We start from the raw sequence: 17,378 nt of genomic DNA, 5'->3' as shown, positions 1-17,378 counted from the left end.
CCCTACGTGGGCCAGGGACCGGGTCCAACCCGATTATCTTGTATCTACCCCGGCGCTCAGAAAGGGGCCTGGCACATAGAAGCAGCTTAACAAATACCATAATATTAGTAATTATTATTATAGGTGAAGCAGAAGGGCCCTTCCGGACGGGCCTGGCCGGCAGGGCCGTCTGGATGGATGCTAGGGGAACTGGGCTTCTGCCACGGGGGCGCTGACTGCTTCTTTCGCGGCTCAGCGGAAAGAGCCCGGGCTTGGGAGTCAGAGGTCATGGGTTCGAATCCCGCCTCAGCCACCTGTCAGCTGTGTGACTGTGGGCAAGTCACTTGACTTCCCTGTGCCTCAGTTCCCTCATCTGTAAAATGGAGAGGAAGGCTGTGAGCCCCACGTGGGACAACCTGATGACTCTATATCTGACCCCAGCGTTTAGAACAGCGTGCTCCGCACACAGTAAGCGCTTAGCAAATACCAACGTTATCGTTATGATTCTCTCACTTCCCTTCTCCGCAGCTCCATCCGCCCGAGGCGGGGGCTGCATCAACGACGGGCTGAAAGTCATCCGAGGCCGTCGGGTCACGTCCGTCCCCTTCGCGACCCTGTGTGGCCACGAGCTCCCCCAAGCCATCAGCTTCTCCGGCCCGATGCTGCTCAGCTTCTACACCGACTCCCAGACCGCGGACTTCGGATTCGAGGCCTCTTACCGCGTACTGGGTGAGTGAGCCGCCCGGCCGAGCCCGGCTGCCGCTTCAGAGGCGGGTTTGCTGCCGAAACGGCCGTGCCCTCCGTTGCCAGCGTGGGACCGCGCGCGGGGCCCACAGACCTCACTCCGAGCCACTGGTGGGCGAGGGCGGAGCCGCCCGGGAGCGGGCAGGACCGATGTTTTCGGAGTCCTGCCCCGGAGCCCCCTGAGACAACACATCTGGGACCTTTCCGGCCTCCGGGATGGTCCCCGGAGCCGTCGTGAGGTGTCTAAGAGTCCCCTGGGTCGATGCTGGTTGAGAATGGGAGAGGGGGTCAAGCGCGGGACATCCGACCCTCTTACACGGCGGGCAGAGTCCTGCCCGGTCAATCGACACTCAGTTAATGGTATTTACTGAACGCTTACTGAGTGCAGAGCCCTGAACGAAGCACTGGGAATAGAAGAATGCAATCAGGTTGGCAAGATCAAAGGCACGATCCCTTCTCAAACGGGGCGGCACCCTGGAAAAACCCGTACGGAATTCACTCTTCAGGCTGATTCGGGGCAGAAAAAGAGGCAGCGAGGGCCCGGGAATCAGAAGGCCGTGGCTTCTAACCCTGGCTCTGCCACTCTCCCGCTGCGGGACCTTGGGCGGAGAAGTGATTTCACGTCTCCGTTGCCTCAGTTCTTGTCTTATGCCGTCGAGTCAGCCTCCGACCCGTGGCGACGCCGTGGACCCGTCCCTCCCTTCGGCAATCGTTCTTGCAGCGTCTCCGTAGAGTTCTCTTGGCGAAAATGCAGAAGTGGTTTATCCCCGCTTCCTTCGGCGCAGTAAACTTCATTCATTCATTCAGTAGTGTTTATTGAGCGCTTACTATGTGCAGAGCACTGTACTAAGCGCTCGGAATGTACAGATCGGCAACAGATTGAGTCTCCGCCCTCAACTCTCCTATGCCGCTGCTGCCCGGCGCAGTTGGACTTTGGCTTATAGCGGATTGGCTTCCACTCGCTAGCCGCTGCCCAAGCTAGGAATGGAGCGGACAGGCCTCCGCTTGACTCTCCCTCCCGTAGTCGAGACTGGCAGAGAACTGGAAACTCCCCAGGTGCCACCCTGAGAGGGGCGTGCCTCAGTTACCTCATCTGTAAAATGGGGATCGAGACCGTGAGCCCCATTTGGGGACGGGGGCTGGGCCCAATCCGATTAGCTTGGTTGCACCCGGCGCTTAGTACGATGCCTGGCACGGAGTAAGCCCTCCACAAATATCATTATTATTGTTAGTGATTACAGGAAAGGGTCCTAATGCAGGCTGGCCATCAGGATGGTTGTCCTGGACTCACGGAGGAGGAAGGGGGCAGAGGGGCCGGAGGGGCTTTTCCTCGGTCTCCCACGGCCCTGAGCCCCAACCTCCTCCCCCGGGGCACTGCGGGAGCAGAAAGCCGATTCCCTCCGCTGGATCCACGGAAAGCCAGCAACAGAGAGTAGGGGGAGGGATTTCTTGCAGGAGAGGGGCGGTCCACGGCGCCGCAGACAATCCTCCCCATCCCCAAACAATGTCCACGGCGACTAGGTGACGAGCGTGCCCACACTGGGCTGGGGGCCGGGGCTCTGCGGCTACGCCCCTCAGGCCTTCGACCGCCAGGTTTGTTCTGGGATCCGTGTTTCAACCTGGTCCGGGGCCCGCTCCCAAGCCTACCTTCCGCAGACCACCTCCGCGCAGACCTTCCGGGCTGGGGAAAAGCAGTGTGGCCTAGTGGAAAGGGCAGGGGCCTGGGAGTCAGAGGACCTGGGGGTCTAGTCCTGGCTCTGCCATTTGTCTGCTGCCTGACCGCTTAACCTCTCCGCCCCTCACTTACCTCATCTGTAAAATGGGGATTAAGACCGTGAGCCCCGCGTGGGGCAACCTGATTACCTTGTATCTATCCCCGCATTCGGAGCACTGCTTGGCACACAGTGAGCGCTTAACAAACACCGTCATCAGTATTATTATTATTATTAGGAGACTGATGAAGCAGGACACAAACGGGGCCTTCCCGACCCACCAAAGGTCTCACCTAGTGGATCTGGACGATTTCTGACCCTTGTTCCGCATGACCGCGGCTGCTGGCTTGCCAGAAGGTTTTGCACGATTATCATCCTTCCCCGGGGTTTTGAGGCAGATTAAAGGAGAAGGTTGATTTCCTTCATAGCTGCTTCAGGCCTGCTTTATCCTCCGAGCTTCATCTCTTACTTTCCCAAGAGATGTGTTAAAATAGACAGTGTCTCCTACATAAAGTGGGCAGGGGCTCCGTGTAGGCGGTAGTGTTCCCTTGGTTTGTGGGGCGATTGGTAGGGGGGGGTCCCCACTTAGCCCCAAACTCTACGCAGCAGTTTGAAATGCCCAAGCCCCTCTTTCTAGCTGACGAGCCCTCTCCGGTTTCAAGAAGGGACAGATACAGACCCGGAGCCATAGGATGCAAAGCCTCTCCTCGAGAGCTAGAGCGTGTTAGCGTGTTAGTAAATAGAAAAGTCATATAAACATCCGTCGATTATAAACCACGGTTTACTAGATTGCCAGTCTGCATTCACTCGGGCGATCGATCCACTTTGGCCTAATTTTTGCAACCCGCACAAAGGGGAGGTTTAGTCCGTGGGAATTAAGTCTGGCGATTAGAGGAGCCGGAGGAAAAAAGATGAGAAGGAAAAAAAGGGCATCTGAAAGCGCTCAAGGAGGAGCGGAGCTGCGGTCACCCCCCCGGCTGCGTCCTCATCGCCGTTCCACCTCTTGGTAGCTGACGGTTCTTTGCTTGTCTCTCCCACTGCAGCGTGCGGAGGGACATTCAACGCATCCTTCGGGACCATCAGGAGTCCTGCCTACGCCCTGTCAGATTACCCCAACAATATGGACTGCACGTACCTCATCTCGGTGAGAGACGGCAAGGTGGTAGAACTCAAGTGAGTGACCTCCACACACTCCTTTTCCCCCAACCCGCAAGCCCAGGGTCCCTCGCGGAAGTTTCTGGGGCGGGGGGTGGGTGGGAGGAGAGAGTGAGCGTCCCCAGACGGGGCTGGGGAAACCCCGAGAGGAAGGGGAGGGCGGGGAAGACTCGCCGACTTTGTAGTCTGGGGACTGCTGGAGAATGGGGCTCCGGTCGGGGAAATGAAGAGGGAATAGAGGGGGAGTGTGTAGGGCGCAGGAGGAAAGGAATGAGGAGGGGGGAGAGAGAGCGAGAGCAGCCAGGGTCCACTCTGGTCCCGAGGTGGATTTGGTTGGTGCCCTGGGGCCCTCTGGGCTGCTAAAAACTACCAAGCGGCCCAGAGACCCAGAATTGTTCTGGCCGAGAGAGGCCCAGCTCTCTGGGGGCCCTCAGAGCACCAGGCCTGGCTCTCATTCATTCATACATTCATTCGTTCATTCATTCATTCGATAGGATTTATTGAGCGCTTACTATGTGCAGAGCACTGTACTAAGCGCTTGGAATGTACAAATCGGTAACAGAGACAGTCCCTGCCCTTTGACGGGCTTACGGTCTAGTCGGGGGAGACGGACAAAAACAGCAGCAATAAATAGAATCGAGGGGCTGGATGAACATCTCATTAAAACAATAGCAAATAAAGAGAATCGAGGTGATGTCCATCTCATTAACAAAATAAATAGGGTAATGAAGATATACACGGTCGAGCGGACGAGTACGGTGCTGAGGGGAGGGGAAGGGAGAGGGGGAGGAGCAGAGGGAAAAGGGGAGCTCAGTGTGGGAAGGCCTCTCGGAGGAGGCGAGCTTTAAGTAGGGCTTCGAAGAGGGGAAGAGAATCAGTGTGGCGGAGGGGAGGAGGGAGGGCGTTCCGGGACCGCGGGTGGACGTGGCCCGGGGGTCGACGGCGGGATAGGCCGGAATGGGGGAAGGCCCTGAGTGTGGGCAGCACCTCAGCACCAGCCCCAAGAGTGGAGAACATACTCTGCAGTTACAGACATTAACTCTCCTCTGCTTCCCTCTCACGGAGCCCACCGACAAGGCCGGCTGGTCCGAGGGGAGGTGGAAGTGCATCAGTTCTGGGGCCGCCTGGCCCCCCCCCCAAAGCCCCACTCCCACTAGGGGCCGGGCACAGCCTACTCTGCCATCACAAAACTCATTCGGGAGCAGGGTGTGAACGTACTCCAGGCCGCCTCGCTCTGCGCCGCGCCCACCCAGGGTCCCAAACGTCAAGGGTTCATCGCATACCCGCCGGCTAAACTTGAGCACGACGCTTAAATTTTCTTATTACTTAGTTCTCACGTCTGTAAAATGGTCAATTTAGTATTAATATTACCAGCAGTAACGATAATAATAGTCAAGTGCTCACTGTGCGTCGAGGACTGTTCTAAATGCCGGGGTAGATACAAGTTAATCAGGTCAGATGTAGTCCCCGTCCTCGGGGGGGGCGCTCCCAGTCTAGTAGGAGGGAGAGCAGGCATTGAATCCCCATTTTATGGCTGTGGAAACTGAGGTACAGAAAAGTGAAGTTACTTCTCCAAGGTCACACAGCAGGCAAGTGGAGGAGCCATGATTAGAACCCAGGTCCTCTGACTCCCAGGACTATGCTTTTTCCACTAGGCTACGCCTCTTCCCACGATTTCTACCTCCTCCTCAGTCATACGGGGGACGGGGACTCTCTGATCTGATCGTGTTGCCTCAAATCTAGCGGTTACGAGAGTGCCTGACACGTAGCATTTTACACTATTATTAGTAGTAGTATTAACAAGAATATCAATAAAATAATCCATTGCGCCCATTCCACAGCAAATGGAGAGAAATGGGTTTGGCTGACAGGCCGGGAAGTGTGAAACTCATCGGGAAGTGGTACCCGGAGAGGCTCGGGGATCCTAGACCGGCCCCTCACTGGTTTGAGAGGGGCAGACTGGTGGGTCACTCTCAGCTGGAGCCACCGAGAGGCCACGGACGGGGGAGTTCGGACAGGCAGGCCGGGACCTGTGACCCACCTGACCCCTCCCTCCCTCCTCAGGTTCAACGACTTCAACCTGGAGGCCTCCGACTACTGCTCCGCCGACTACGTGGCCGTTCGCGACGGCCTGGAGCCGGGGGCTCCGCTGCTTGGCAAGTTCTGCGGCTCCGAACTCCCCGCCAGGATCAGGAGCTCCGGCGACCACCTGCGCCTGGAATTCAGGACCAATTTCTTCCAGGGGGCCAGAGGCTGGAGGGCCTCATTCAGAGAAACACTGGGTAAGGTTCCGGCCCCGCTCATTTGTTTTCAGACTCGCCTGCTGCGGCCCGGGCTTCTGGGGCGGAGCCCAGGTGGGCCTTATCCTGTCGCCGTGCCCGGCCTCGTGAGCGACGGATCAGGAAGGGAACCAGGCACTGACGGGAGTGATAGACATAACATTTATTCAGCATTTATTGAGCCCCTGCCCTGAAGGCCGGTGGGTCCCAGAAATCTCCCCGACGGTGTTCGCTTGGACCTCTCCGCTGGATCCCCGAGTGCCCTCGAGGCGCAGTCTCCCTCCAGGGTGGCTTCTTCAGCTCCTTGAGCGCTTTTCCTCTTCAAACCTGACTCCTGCATCAGCCTCCTCTCTGGCCTCCCTGCCTTCAGCCTCCGTCCCCTCCAGTCCATACTCCCCGCTCCTCAAGAAACTCCTGTGGTTGCCCATCCGTCTCCACATCCACCAGAGACTCTGCGTCATTGGCTTTAAAGCGCTCCCCCACCTCGCCCCCTCCTGCTTCACCTCGCTACTCTCCATCTAATCCGCTTCCACCCCCGTTCAAGCACTCGTCAAAACCCAGAAAGTCTGGATCGGCCTCCTCGTTGGTCTCCCTGCCTCAGTCTCTCCCCCATGCAATCTGTACTAGATACTACTGGATGTAGTATATGGTGTGAAAACATACATCTCTCCACCGGTCTTCCAATCCCGTCCCCAACCGAGACATCCCCGATTGACTTTAAGTTTCTCCGCAGGCTCTTTCCGTCTCACGTAATCGACTCTCTTGTCCTGTTGCTTCCCAGCCCACCCTCTTCATTCTTCCTAAGTTAACCTCATAGTTGTTGAGTATCCCACCTCTGTCCTCTCCCAAAAACTGTGTCCCCAGCCGGGAACTCCCATTCCCCACAAATCTGACTCACCACAGCTCTCTCCGTCTTCAAAGTCTCGCTAAAATCCCACCTCTTCCGCCAAGTCGTCCCGTCTACCAGCCCATCAGCCACCTCTGAAACGTACGCATTTCTTTTTGTTCTTTCCCGACGCGTGTGTCTGTGGGCGAGGAGGGTGTTGTGTGTATGTCCGCGTGTGTAATCAATCGGTAGTCAATTATTTACTTGAATTTCTCTATCTGTCAGTGTGTTTGTACGATTCCCCCGAGAACTAGTAGACTCTCTGTGAAGAGGGAACACGTCCTGTGCTTTTGTGAACTTTCCCAAACTCTTAGTAGAGCTGCATCCAGAGATTACTGTTACTACCGCTTCTTACTATGGCCATCCCCACCTGGATTATGCTCTCTCTAGGCTTGTTGGCTCCCTCGAGGGCTTAGCTGGGCCGGAGGCCGGGGGGCTGAGCTGCCTCGGTAGAAAATGGGCGTGAGTGATTCTAGAGGGGCGTGAACAAATGGGATCTGGGTGCACTAACTCCTAACCCAGACCCGGCAGACATTTTAAAACTCAGCTCGCCCTCATTTTGCGACCTATGAGGGTTCGTTCGGTCTTTCCGTGGAAAATCAGGGAATGGCCCTTTCCTCTTTAGGGAAATTGCTGCAACACCATGATATTGTAAACGCATTTTTTTCCAAGAGCGGGGTTAGCCAATGCTGTTGTGACTTTGCCCAGACCTGGCACAGAAGGAAATCCAGCATAATGGGCCAAGGATCTGGGAGAAAGGCAAATCAGACCTAAGGGCGCCCCAACTTTGGGCTGGTTCCACGGGCTGACATCCCTAACCCGTGGTTAAATTGATCCAAAAAGGCACTCCGAGTGCTCAGAGACAAGAGGAGTCTTTGAGCCCGCCAAGAGATCGGGTGTTTGTGTGAAACACAAAGGTCCTGCCTCCAGTCTTGAGCGGCCCCATGCTGGGAAGTTGGCTACCCAACCAGACTTAGCTAGTATTTCCGGGATTAAGGAAAAGGGAGGGTCAGAAGTGTTAAAGGCAAGTGAGGAGTCAGAGTTGGCCCACTGAGTTAAGCCCACAGCCCCTCGGGGAGGTCGGGGGTGGCCTCGGAGAGAGCGGTCAAATGAAGGGGATGGAAGCCGACAGCAGGGGGTCGAGAAAGGAGTTGGATGAGAGAAAGTGGAAGCAGCAGGTTAAACGACGCGTCGAACAGGAAGGGAGGGAGCTGGGGCGATAAATGGAGGGCACGGGGCGGGGGGTACGGACAAGGCTGCTGGGGAACCGGGCAGGGCTGGCCCACATAATAATAATAATGATGGTATTTGTTAAGCGCTTACTCTGTGCCAAGCACTGTTCTAAGTGCCGGGGTAGATACAAGGTCATCAGGCTCACGGTCTTCATCCCCATTTTCCAGATGAGGGAACCGAGGCACGGAGAAGTGAAGGGACTCGGCCCAGGTCACACAGCTGAAAAGTGGCGGGGGTGGGATTCGAACCCATGACCCCGACTCCCAAGCCCGGGCTCTTTCCACTGAGCCACGCCGCTTCTCGACATAGGACTCCACCCTTTGCCCGGGAACTGCGGCAGGCTCAGGACTCTGTTCTGGCTCCCTGGGAGAGGGGCCCGAGATGTTCCCCCGCCACTCGGGTGGGTCGGCCGTCCCACCCGTCCCCGCTGGCCCCGACTACATGGAGGGGACGGGGAGGGTGAGATCAGAGGGAAGCCCCTTTCGTCTCGCCCCCCCAGCCTTTGGAAATGCCCCACGACTCCACGCCGTGGACCTTCTCTTTCTGCCACCCACAGCCCTCGGACTTTGTTTCCCTAAACAACATCAGGGACCGCAGCCCGTGCTCCCCTGAACGCAGCCCGGTCTTCCGGCTCCCTGCCTAGTAGCCAGTAGAAACAATAAGGGGCCTAGGCAGTCCTGGGACAGTAGCCCTCGGGACACGTCTGCCTCACCGGCTCCCCGGAGGCCTTAGCCGGGCTGGAAGCCGGGCGACTGAGCTGCCTCAGTACTCGCAGAGAGCTAGAATGGGGCACGGCGGGCAGCACCCGCCTGCACCGTGTCCCTCTCGGGACCCGGGGCTCCCGGCTTCCTCACGACGCTTCCACGCGGCCCGTAGGTCGCTTTGGGATTTTGAGCTCGGAGATGAAGAAGCCTGTGTGGGGCAGAAATCCTCCTAACTGGCTGAGGGGAACGTGGCGGGGGCGGGAGGGAGGAGGAGAGATGGGGGAGGCCAGGGAGATGGGGAGTCGGGGCCTCGTGGCCAGAAGGAGATACTCGTGGAATGAAGGGTGAGGTGAGGCCGAAACGGTGGGTGACTGAGGACAAGTATGAATGCGGGCCATCTTCGGGGGTACTGAGGAAACTCGAGTCCGGGCCTAGATCTGGGCGTCCGGCAGAGACCCCCGGGACTGAGCTCGGGCAATCTGGCGGCTCCCGGTGGAGACGGGATTAGGCGAAGAGGGGGCAGGAGGCAGGCAGCGGTGGTGGGAGACACGGAAGCCTCCCCAAATTGAATAATTCATCCCCGGGCCCAACTGGTCGAGCAAGACTGAGTTTCAGACCCGCCCGATCTCTGGGACCACCGCGCTGGCCCCATTGGTCCTTTAGCCTGAGGGACTGCAGGATGGGGAGAGCGAGTTAGAGAGGGGAGACCGGAGCTCTTTCCCGGCTCTTCTCCAAGAAGCCCTCGGGCGTGGCGGCTCTGGGCTCTGCTCTAGCCCCGGGGGTGAGCCTGAAGCTGGGTTCAGCCTGTTGCCTCGGTTTCCCTGCCCCAAGACAGCCGGCCCTCTCTTCGGGAAGGGCAGCAGAGACCTCTAGAGAAGGAGACTGAACAAAATCACTTGCACGGGGTTCGGATTTGCAGGCTGAGGATTCCAGGACCCTAAAATTCCATCTCTGACTGGATTCTGTGCTGTCTTTCCACCCCCTAGTGGTTTTAGGTTGATTTTCCCAGACTCGGGAATAATATGTTCCGTTTAAAACAGTCTCGCTCTGGACTGGACACGGATCGCAAAAGTACGGTAGGTAAAAGAGTAAGGGAAGAGATGGAATCAATCAGTCACGTTTACTGAATGCCTCCTGAGTGCCAGGCATTGGGCTGGGCATCTGGGTGACGACAAGAGTAGCAAGGCACGTGTTTCGAATGCTGAAAGCGCAAGTAAAAATCACTAGATAAGAAAACAGATTAGACGCATAAACGCTAAGGGGGCTGACGGAGTGACCTGAACGGGTAGATCCGGGTTAATCAGGGAATGCCTCCCGGAAGAGGTGATTTTTCAGGAGATTTTGAAAGTGAAGCGGGCATGGTGGTGATTTTTAGAGAGGAGGGAGTTACAGACAGCGGGAAGGGCATGAGCAATGTGTTTGAGATGCGAAAGTCATGAACTGGAACCTTGGGTTAACATCCATGAATTCCATCTGTGCCTAATGAGATTCTTCCCCTCTTCCCTACCTTCCCAGTTACCTCTGTATCCTTCTGTGAAGTTCCTGCCCGTCTCCCTAGATAGTTTCCATTTCAGGGTCCCAGACAGCAGATATCTTGTGCATCGGGGCCGCAATTTCAATACGCTACCCTCATCTGAAATCTCTTTAAGTCGTGGATTTGGGGGCCTTTGCCATTATTCTAGAAATTCCCCGTGTCTCTGAGTCAAATTAAATAGCGTAAATACACCCGGTTCTTCCCTAAAAGGGGGGTTATATTTTCTGCAGAAACCCCCATTAAGGAAAGCTCACGTGGCCGTACTAACTGCGCGTCCGCTGTCGAGGGCAGGCGCAAAAACCATTTCTTCCGCACCGTTATCGCGTTATATCCGGAGGCCCGGTGACAGAAGGACATTACTGAACTGTGCCGTTGCGTTCTATCCAACACGGGTAGCGAAGCCGAAGTCAATTTAGGCGTATCCTGAATTGTCAAAATTGTGTTTTGTGTGTGTATGGTTGTGTGTGTGTGTTGTGTGTATATCCCCCCGTAACTAGGATTAAATCAGGGCCAACTTGGGTGGTGAGTCAACTAAATCATGCTCCTCAGACGCTCGCTGCCGCTGTCTGGGTTTGGTTATTTCTGTTTTATTGGTTGTCACTTATTTAACGCGCTCTTTAAAACTTCCTGCTACTGGCTAAGGTGTTAGCTAGTCATAGATCTCTGTGTGTGTGTGTGTTTTTGTTTGGGGGTGGTGGCTGACACAGATACACGCGTGTCATACACCTGGCAAGTGAGGAAAGCAGATGAAGATTTCCTGCCGTGCCCCTTTGCTTGAGGAAATGGGCTAGTTTATAAACCCAAGAACGTGAGGATTGGTAGATTTCTATCTTGGGAGGTGGAAGGGGAGAAGGCCAGAATGGGTGAGTGAGAAAGGAAAGAGGATGAGGGAGAAAACTACTACAGGGCAGAGGACATCACTGATTTTTCATTTCATTTTCACACAAGTTTAGCCTGGAGATCCGAAAGGGAGAGTCCTGAACATAGACAGAAACCGCCCCCGCGTTCAGCTTCGGCTGACAAGATTTACTGCCCTGCATTTATCAAAACCCCTCCATTCTTTATTGATAGCGGCAGAAAATGAAATCTTTCATTGCTCTGGAAAAGACAGTCCGGTCATCGTAGCTCTCGCTGTCGTAAAACGTTCCTTAGTATCTCGACTGGGGAACACAGGCCAGGAAAGGAGGCCAAGGGTGGAGACGAGGAATCGGGGCTGCGGTGTGGGAAGCCGGGAATGGAAGTCAGCTGATCTTTCTCCTCTCCAAATGTCAGCCGCTCTGGCCTAGAACTCCCCCTTCGCCTTTGACAGACGGCCGCTCTCCCCGTCTTCAAAGTCTTACTGAAGTCCCATCTCCTCCAGGAGGCCTTCCCTGACTAAGCCCTCACTTCCCCACCCTATACACTTGGGTCTTTACCTCCTAATCGCTTTGACATTCACCCCACCTCCAGCCCCACAGCACTTACATTCATCTCCTTACATTCTGCCATCTCTCCTTTCTCTGATTTATTTTAATGTCCGTCTCTCCTTTTTTTTTTTTTGTTTCCTTGATGGCATTTGTGAAGCACACACTATAGGCCAGGCACCGTACTGGGGACTGGGGTAGATACAAGCTCCCCCCCCCTCAGGGTGGCACCTGGAGGGTTTTCCAGTCCTCTACCAGTCTCGGCTACGGGAGGGAGAGTCAAGCAGGGGTCCGTCCGTTCCAATCCTAGCTTGGCCGGTGGCTAGCGAGGGGACGGCCGCCTGCTACAAGTCAGAACTCACCCGTGCCGGGCAGCGGCGGCACGGGAGTCGAGGGCGGAGACTCGAGCTGGCTTCGCCGCCGGAGGCGACGGGGCACCGGGTCCGTATTCTTACCAAGAGGACGCCACGGATCCACTGCCGGGACGACTGCGGACGGAGAGCGGGGCGCTGTGGGAGAGACGTGTCCGCGGTGTCGCCGTGGGTCGGAAACGACTTGACGGCGCGAGACAGGATAGAAGCTAATCAGGTTGGACACGGTCCCTGGCCCACATGAAGTACACATCGTGATCCCCATTTTGCAGCTGAGGTAACTGAGTCCCAGAGCAGTTAAGGGATTCGCCGCACAGCAGATGTGTGGTGGAGCCGGGATTAGAACCCGGGTCCTTCTGCCTTCCAGGCCCTTGTTCTAACCACTTTCCAACTTTCTCCCCTAGACTGTAAACTCCTTGGGTCACGGATCGTGACTCCCGACTCTCTCCCATCGTTTTCTCTCAAGCACTTAATAATAATGTTGGTATTTGGTAAGCGCTTACTATGTGCAGAGCACTGTTCTAAGCGCCGGGGGAGACACGGGGGAATCAGGTCGTCCCACGTGGGGCTCGCAGTCTTAATCCCCATTTTCCAGATGAGGGAACTGAGGCACAGAGAAGCGAAGCGACTCGCCCACAGTCACACCGCTGACAAGTGGCAGAGCCAGGATTCGAACCCGTGACCTCTGACTCCAAAGCCCGTGCTCTCTCCACTGAGCCACGCTGCTTCTCTCTGCGTAAAGTGAGCACTCAATACTACCTAGACTGTGAGCCCCACGTGGGCCCGCTGCTCCTCCCCCTCCCCTCAACACTGCGCTCATTTGTAGATATTTTTTATTACCCTATTTATTTTGTCCATGAGGTGTCCCTCCCCTCCGTTCTGTTTATCGCGATGAGGTTGTCTCGTTTTCGTCCGTCTCGCCCGATTAGACCGTGAGCCCGTCCCCGGATTGTCCATTCCGAGCGCTTAGTACGGGGCTCTGCACATAGTAAGGCGCTCAATAAATACTATTGAACAGGGACCGCGTCCGACCCGATCGATTTACGTCTACCCCGGGGACTGGGCACAGAGTAAGCACTTAGCAGAGACCCTTTCCGAACAATCAAGAAACACTACGGATAAATGGGGTGATTACGTGAGAAGCAGCGAGGCCCAGTGGAGAGAGTAAGAGCCGGGGAGTCGGCGGACCTGTGTTCTAATCCTACCGCTGGCATGCGTCTACCGGGTCGCGTCACTTCTCTCTCCTTCCCCTCAGGACTGCGAATTTCACGTGGGACCAGGGCTGCGTCCGATCTGATTCTATTATCTCCGGGATTAATAGCTGCTCGGCACATAGCAAGCGCCTAACGGGTACGACAGTTATCGTGAGTTGGGTCGGGGGCATCGAGCGGGGATTTTTGTTTCCCAAACAGGTCCTCAGCACGGCTGTGGGGGTTATCTGACCCGGCCCGGCGACACCTTCGGCTCTCCGGACACCGATTCCGACGGCAGGTACGATCGAAACCTGGACTGCGTGTGGACCATCTCCGTGCCCCCCAACGGGCTCATCAACCTCACGTTCACCGTCTTTGCGCTGGAGGACGCGACGGCTCGAGGCTGCCTGTACGACTACGTGAAGGTGAGAATAAGCGGCCGGGGGCGCTAGACTCTCCTCGGCTGGGTGGGCCCCCATCACAGCTGAAAAAGAAAGCGTTACGGGCCTTGGGGAACAGACGGGGGCTCCGTGGCTGCGTAAGCCGGCCGAGGGACGTATTAGAAGTGAGCGTGTTATTATTATTTTTATTATTGTATCTGTGAAACGCTTACTAGGTGCCAGACTGGGGTGGATACAAGGTTGGACACAGTCCCTGTCCCATGTGGGGCTCACACTCTCCATCCCCCTTTTACGACTGAGGTAACCGAGGCCCAGAGAAGTGAAGTGACCTGCCCCAGGTCGCCCAGCGGCCGGGGGGGGCCGAGCCGGGATTAGAACTCAGGACTCCCAGGCCCGTGCTCTCTCCGCTACGCCACGCTGCTCCTCCTCCTAGTCACAGTACTTACTAAACCCCCACCGAGCGCAAAGCACCGCATCAGATGGGCAGCAGCGTGGCTCGGCGGAAAGAGCCCGGGCTCGGGAGTCCGAGGTCGTGGGTTCGAATCCCGCCCCCGCCTCTTGACTGTGGCCAAGTCACTTTGCTTCTCTGGGCCTCAGCGACCTCATCTGGAAAACGGGGATGAAGACTGGGAGCCTCACGTGGCCCGACCCGATGACCCCGTATCTCCCCCAGCGCTCAGAACGGCGCTCTGCACGTAGTAAGCGCTTAACAAACACCCACGTGGGGCACACAGTCTTTATCCCCGATTTGCAGATGAGGTCACTGAGGCCCAGAGAAGTGAAGTGACTCGCCTAAGGTCACACAGGAGACGCGGGGTGCAGCGGAATTAGAACTCGGGTCCCCCTGGCTCCCGGGCCCGTGCTCTATCCACTAGGTCACACTGGGTCTACCCAGTGAAGAAGCTGCCCGGGAGCCAGATGCCACGACCGCCCTGATATGAGCTGCCGACGGGAGGGAAATAATAATAATCCTGGTATTTGTTAAGCGCTTAACCACGTTCCAAGCCCTACGCTGAGCGCCGGGGTGGAAACAAGGTAATCACGTTGGCCCACGTGGGGCTCACCCTCTTCATCCCCATTTTCCGGTCGAGGTAACCGAGGCCCAGAGAGGTCGGGCGGCTTGGCCGAGGTCACCCGGCAGGCAAGCGGCGGAGCCGGGATTAGAACCCGCGACCGCTGACTCCCAAGCCCGGGCTCTGGCCACTGAGCCACGCTGCCTCTCCTTGGCTCCCCCTGCCATGGCCCTTACGACCGCCAGCTCCCAGAAGGGTGGACTAACCACCGGGCTGGAAGGTTGGAACGGTCCCGGCGTGAGTTGCCTTGGTTCGTTCATTCGATAGTCTTTGTTGAGCGCTTACTGTGCGCGGAGCACTGCACTAAGCGCTCGGAACGGACAATTCGGCAACAGATAGAGACCGTCCCCGCCCGCTGTTGGGCTCGCGGTCTTAGCGGGGGAGACGGACGGACCGAAACAATAGCAGTAAATAGAATCAGGGGTTCGGATCCCGGCTCTGCCACTCGGCAGCTGTGTGGCCGTGGGCAAGTCGCTTCACTTCTCTGGGCCTCAGTTCCCTCATCTGTGAAGTGGGGATTAACCGTGAGCCTCACGTGAGACGACCCCGATGACCCCGTATCTACCCCGGCGCTTAGAACGGTGCTCTGCACGTAGTAAGCGCTTAACAGATCCCGACGTTATTAATCAAGGGGATGCACATCTCATTAACAAAATAAATAGGGTAATAAAAATATAGACAAATGAGCGGACGAGCACGGTGCTGAGGGGAGGGGAAGGGAGCGGGGGAGGAGCGGAGGGAAAGCGGGGAAAGGGGGCTTAGCTGAGGGGAGGTGAAGCGGGGGCGGGGCGGGAGCAGAGGGAAAAAGGGAAAGCTCAGTCTGGGAAGGCCTCTTGGAGGAGGTGAGCTCTCCAGGCGCTTACTACGGGCGGAGCACTGTTCGAAGCGCTCGGGATGTACAGTTCGGCAACAGATCGAGACAATTGCTGCCCTGTGACCGGCTCACAGTCTAATCGGGGGAGACGGACAAAAACAAGACAACATCGTCACCATAAATAGAATCGAGGGGCCGTACGAGGTGATCAGGTTGTCCCCCGTGGGGCTCCCAGTCTTCATCCCCATTTTCCACACGGGGGGGACTGAGGCCCAGAGAAGTGAAGTGACTCGCCCACGGTCACACGGCTGCCAAGCGGCAGAACCGCGATTCGAACCCGTGAGCTCTGCCTCCCAAGCGCGGGCTCTTTCCACCGAGCCACGCTGCTTCTCTTTTCCAGCCCCAGCAGAGATCTAGGGAGGAAAGCAGGCCCGCGGGATCCCGACCTGACCTGGGGCGGTCAGAGTTCGTTCCTTCATTCAATAGTATTCGCTGAGCGCTTGCTATGTGCAGAGCACCGTACTAAGCGCTTGGAATGGACAAATCGGGACCAGATAGACACGGTCCCTGCCCTGTGACGGGCTCACGGTCTAATCGGGGGAGACGGACGGACGAGAACGATGGCAGTAAATGGAATCGAGGGGAAGAACACGGGGGGCTCGGGGATCTGCCGCTTTGCCATTTCCCTTTTCCTATTTGCCCCCCAACTTAAACCCTGCAAAGGTGATCTTCTCCACGTGATTTGGGAAGGAATTCCAAGTGGAGAATTTAGGAAAATCTTCCCCGGAAAAGAGAACGGATTGTGCCATCTGGTGTCGAGACAGTGAGATTTGATTTTTTTCCATCCCGACGGGTTTTTCCCCCCGGCCTTCCCGCCGCCGTCTAGACCTCAACACTACCTTCCTTTCCTGCTGCTCGGCTCTAATTTTCATCCCTGATGACGGAATGGTTCATCTCATTCACTGATTCGTGCAGTAGTATTTATTGAGCGCTTACTACGTGCAGAGCACTGCGCCGAGAGCTTGGAATGGACAATTCGGCAACAGATAGAGACGATCCCTGCCCGTCGACGGGCCCGCGGCCTATTCGGGGGGAGACGGACGGACAGAAACAAGACGACTTAGTCACGATAAACAATAATGTTGGTATTTGTTAAGCGCTTATTACGTGCAGGGCACCGTTCTAAGCGCTGGGGGAGATACAGGGTCATCGGGTCGTCCCTCGTGAGGCTCCCGGTTAATCTCAATTTTACACCTGAGGTCAGTGAGGCACAGAGAAGTGAAGCGACTCGCCCACGGTCACACAGCTGACAGGTGGCGGAGCCGGGAGTCGAACCCACGACCTCTGACTCCGAAGCCCGGGCTCTTTCCACCGAGCCACGCCGTGCACCTCGTTAACGAAATAAACAAAGAGGGAGGGCGTGCCGGGACAGCGGGAGGACGTGGGCCCGGGGGCGACGGCGGGACAGCGTGACCGGGGGACGGTGAGGAGGTGGGCGGCGGAGGAGCGGAGCGCGCGGGGGGGATGAAATTCTGGGAAAGAGAAGACACCGACTGTCCTGGGCGGCGCCGGTGTTCGCCGGCCCGGAGAGGGGTGGACGTGATAACTTCTGGAGATCCTTGGGGCTCCGTGATTTGTCGTCTGAGCAGACGAGCGGATCTCATTTCGGCCATTCCGCTCCCGGGCCGAACCTGAGCCGGGACGGGCGCAGCTCTCGGTTTCGAGTCGGGACTCTTGGGAAAAGGGGGATTGGAAATCGGGCGCACCACCCGGGTGTGGGGAACTCGGGGTCCGGAGCGGCCCGCTGTAGCGCTGTGGGGAGGATACCAGTCCTCGTCTAATTAATGTTGGTATTTGTTAAGCGCTTACTACGTGCAGAGCACCGTTCTGAGCGCTG

The 17,378-nt window shown here is 56.8% G+C and overlaps 1 protein-coding gene across 2 annotated transcripts in view; it reads left to right on the top strand.

Moving 5' to 3' along the window:
- The window catches only part of CUBN (cubilin), a 215,101-nt gene that overhangs the window by 185,878 nt on the left and 11,845 nt on the right, over nucleotides 1-17,378 (top strand). The window contains exons 57-60 of one of the 2 annotated variants that reach the window (XM_029077265.2): nucleotides 508-708; nucleotides 3,479-3,608; nucleotides 5,655-5,872; nucleotides 13,413-13,618. In XM_029077265.2, the coding sequence (XP_028933098.1) occupies nucleotides 508-708; nucleotides 3,479-3,608; nucleotides 5,655-5,872; nucleotides 13,413-13,618 (755 nt within the window). The other variant, XM_029077266.1, reaches the window with a different exon arrangement.

This window comes from Ornithorhynchus anatinus, chromosome 13 (assembly GCF_004115215.2).
Source record: "Ornithorhynchus anatinus isolate Pmale09 chromosome 13, mOrnAna1.pri.v4, whole genome shotgun sequence".
Classification (NCBI taxonomy): Eukaryota; Metazoa; Chordata; class Mammalia; order Monotremata; family Ornithorhynchidae; genus Ornithorhynchus; species Ornithorhynchus anatinus.
This window is presented reverse-complemented; position numbering and strand designations above follow the sequence as displayed.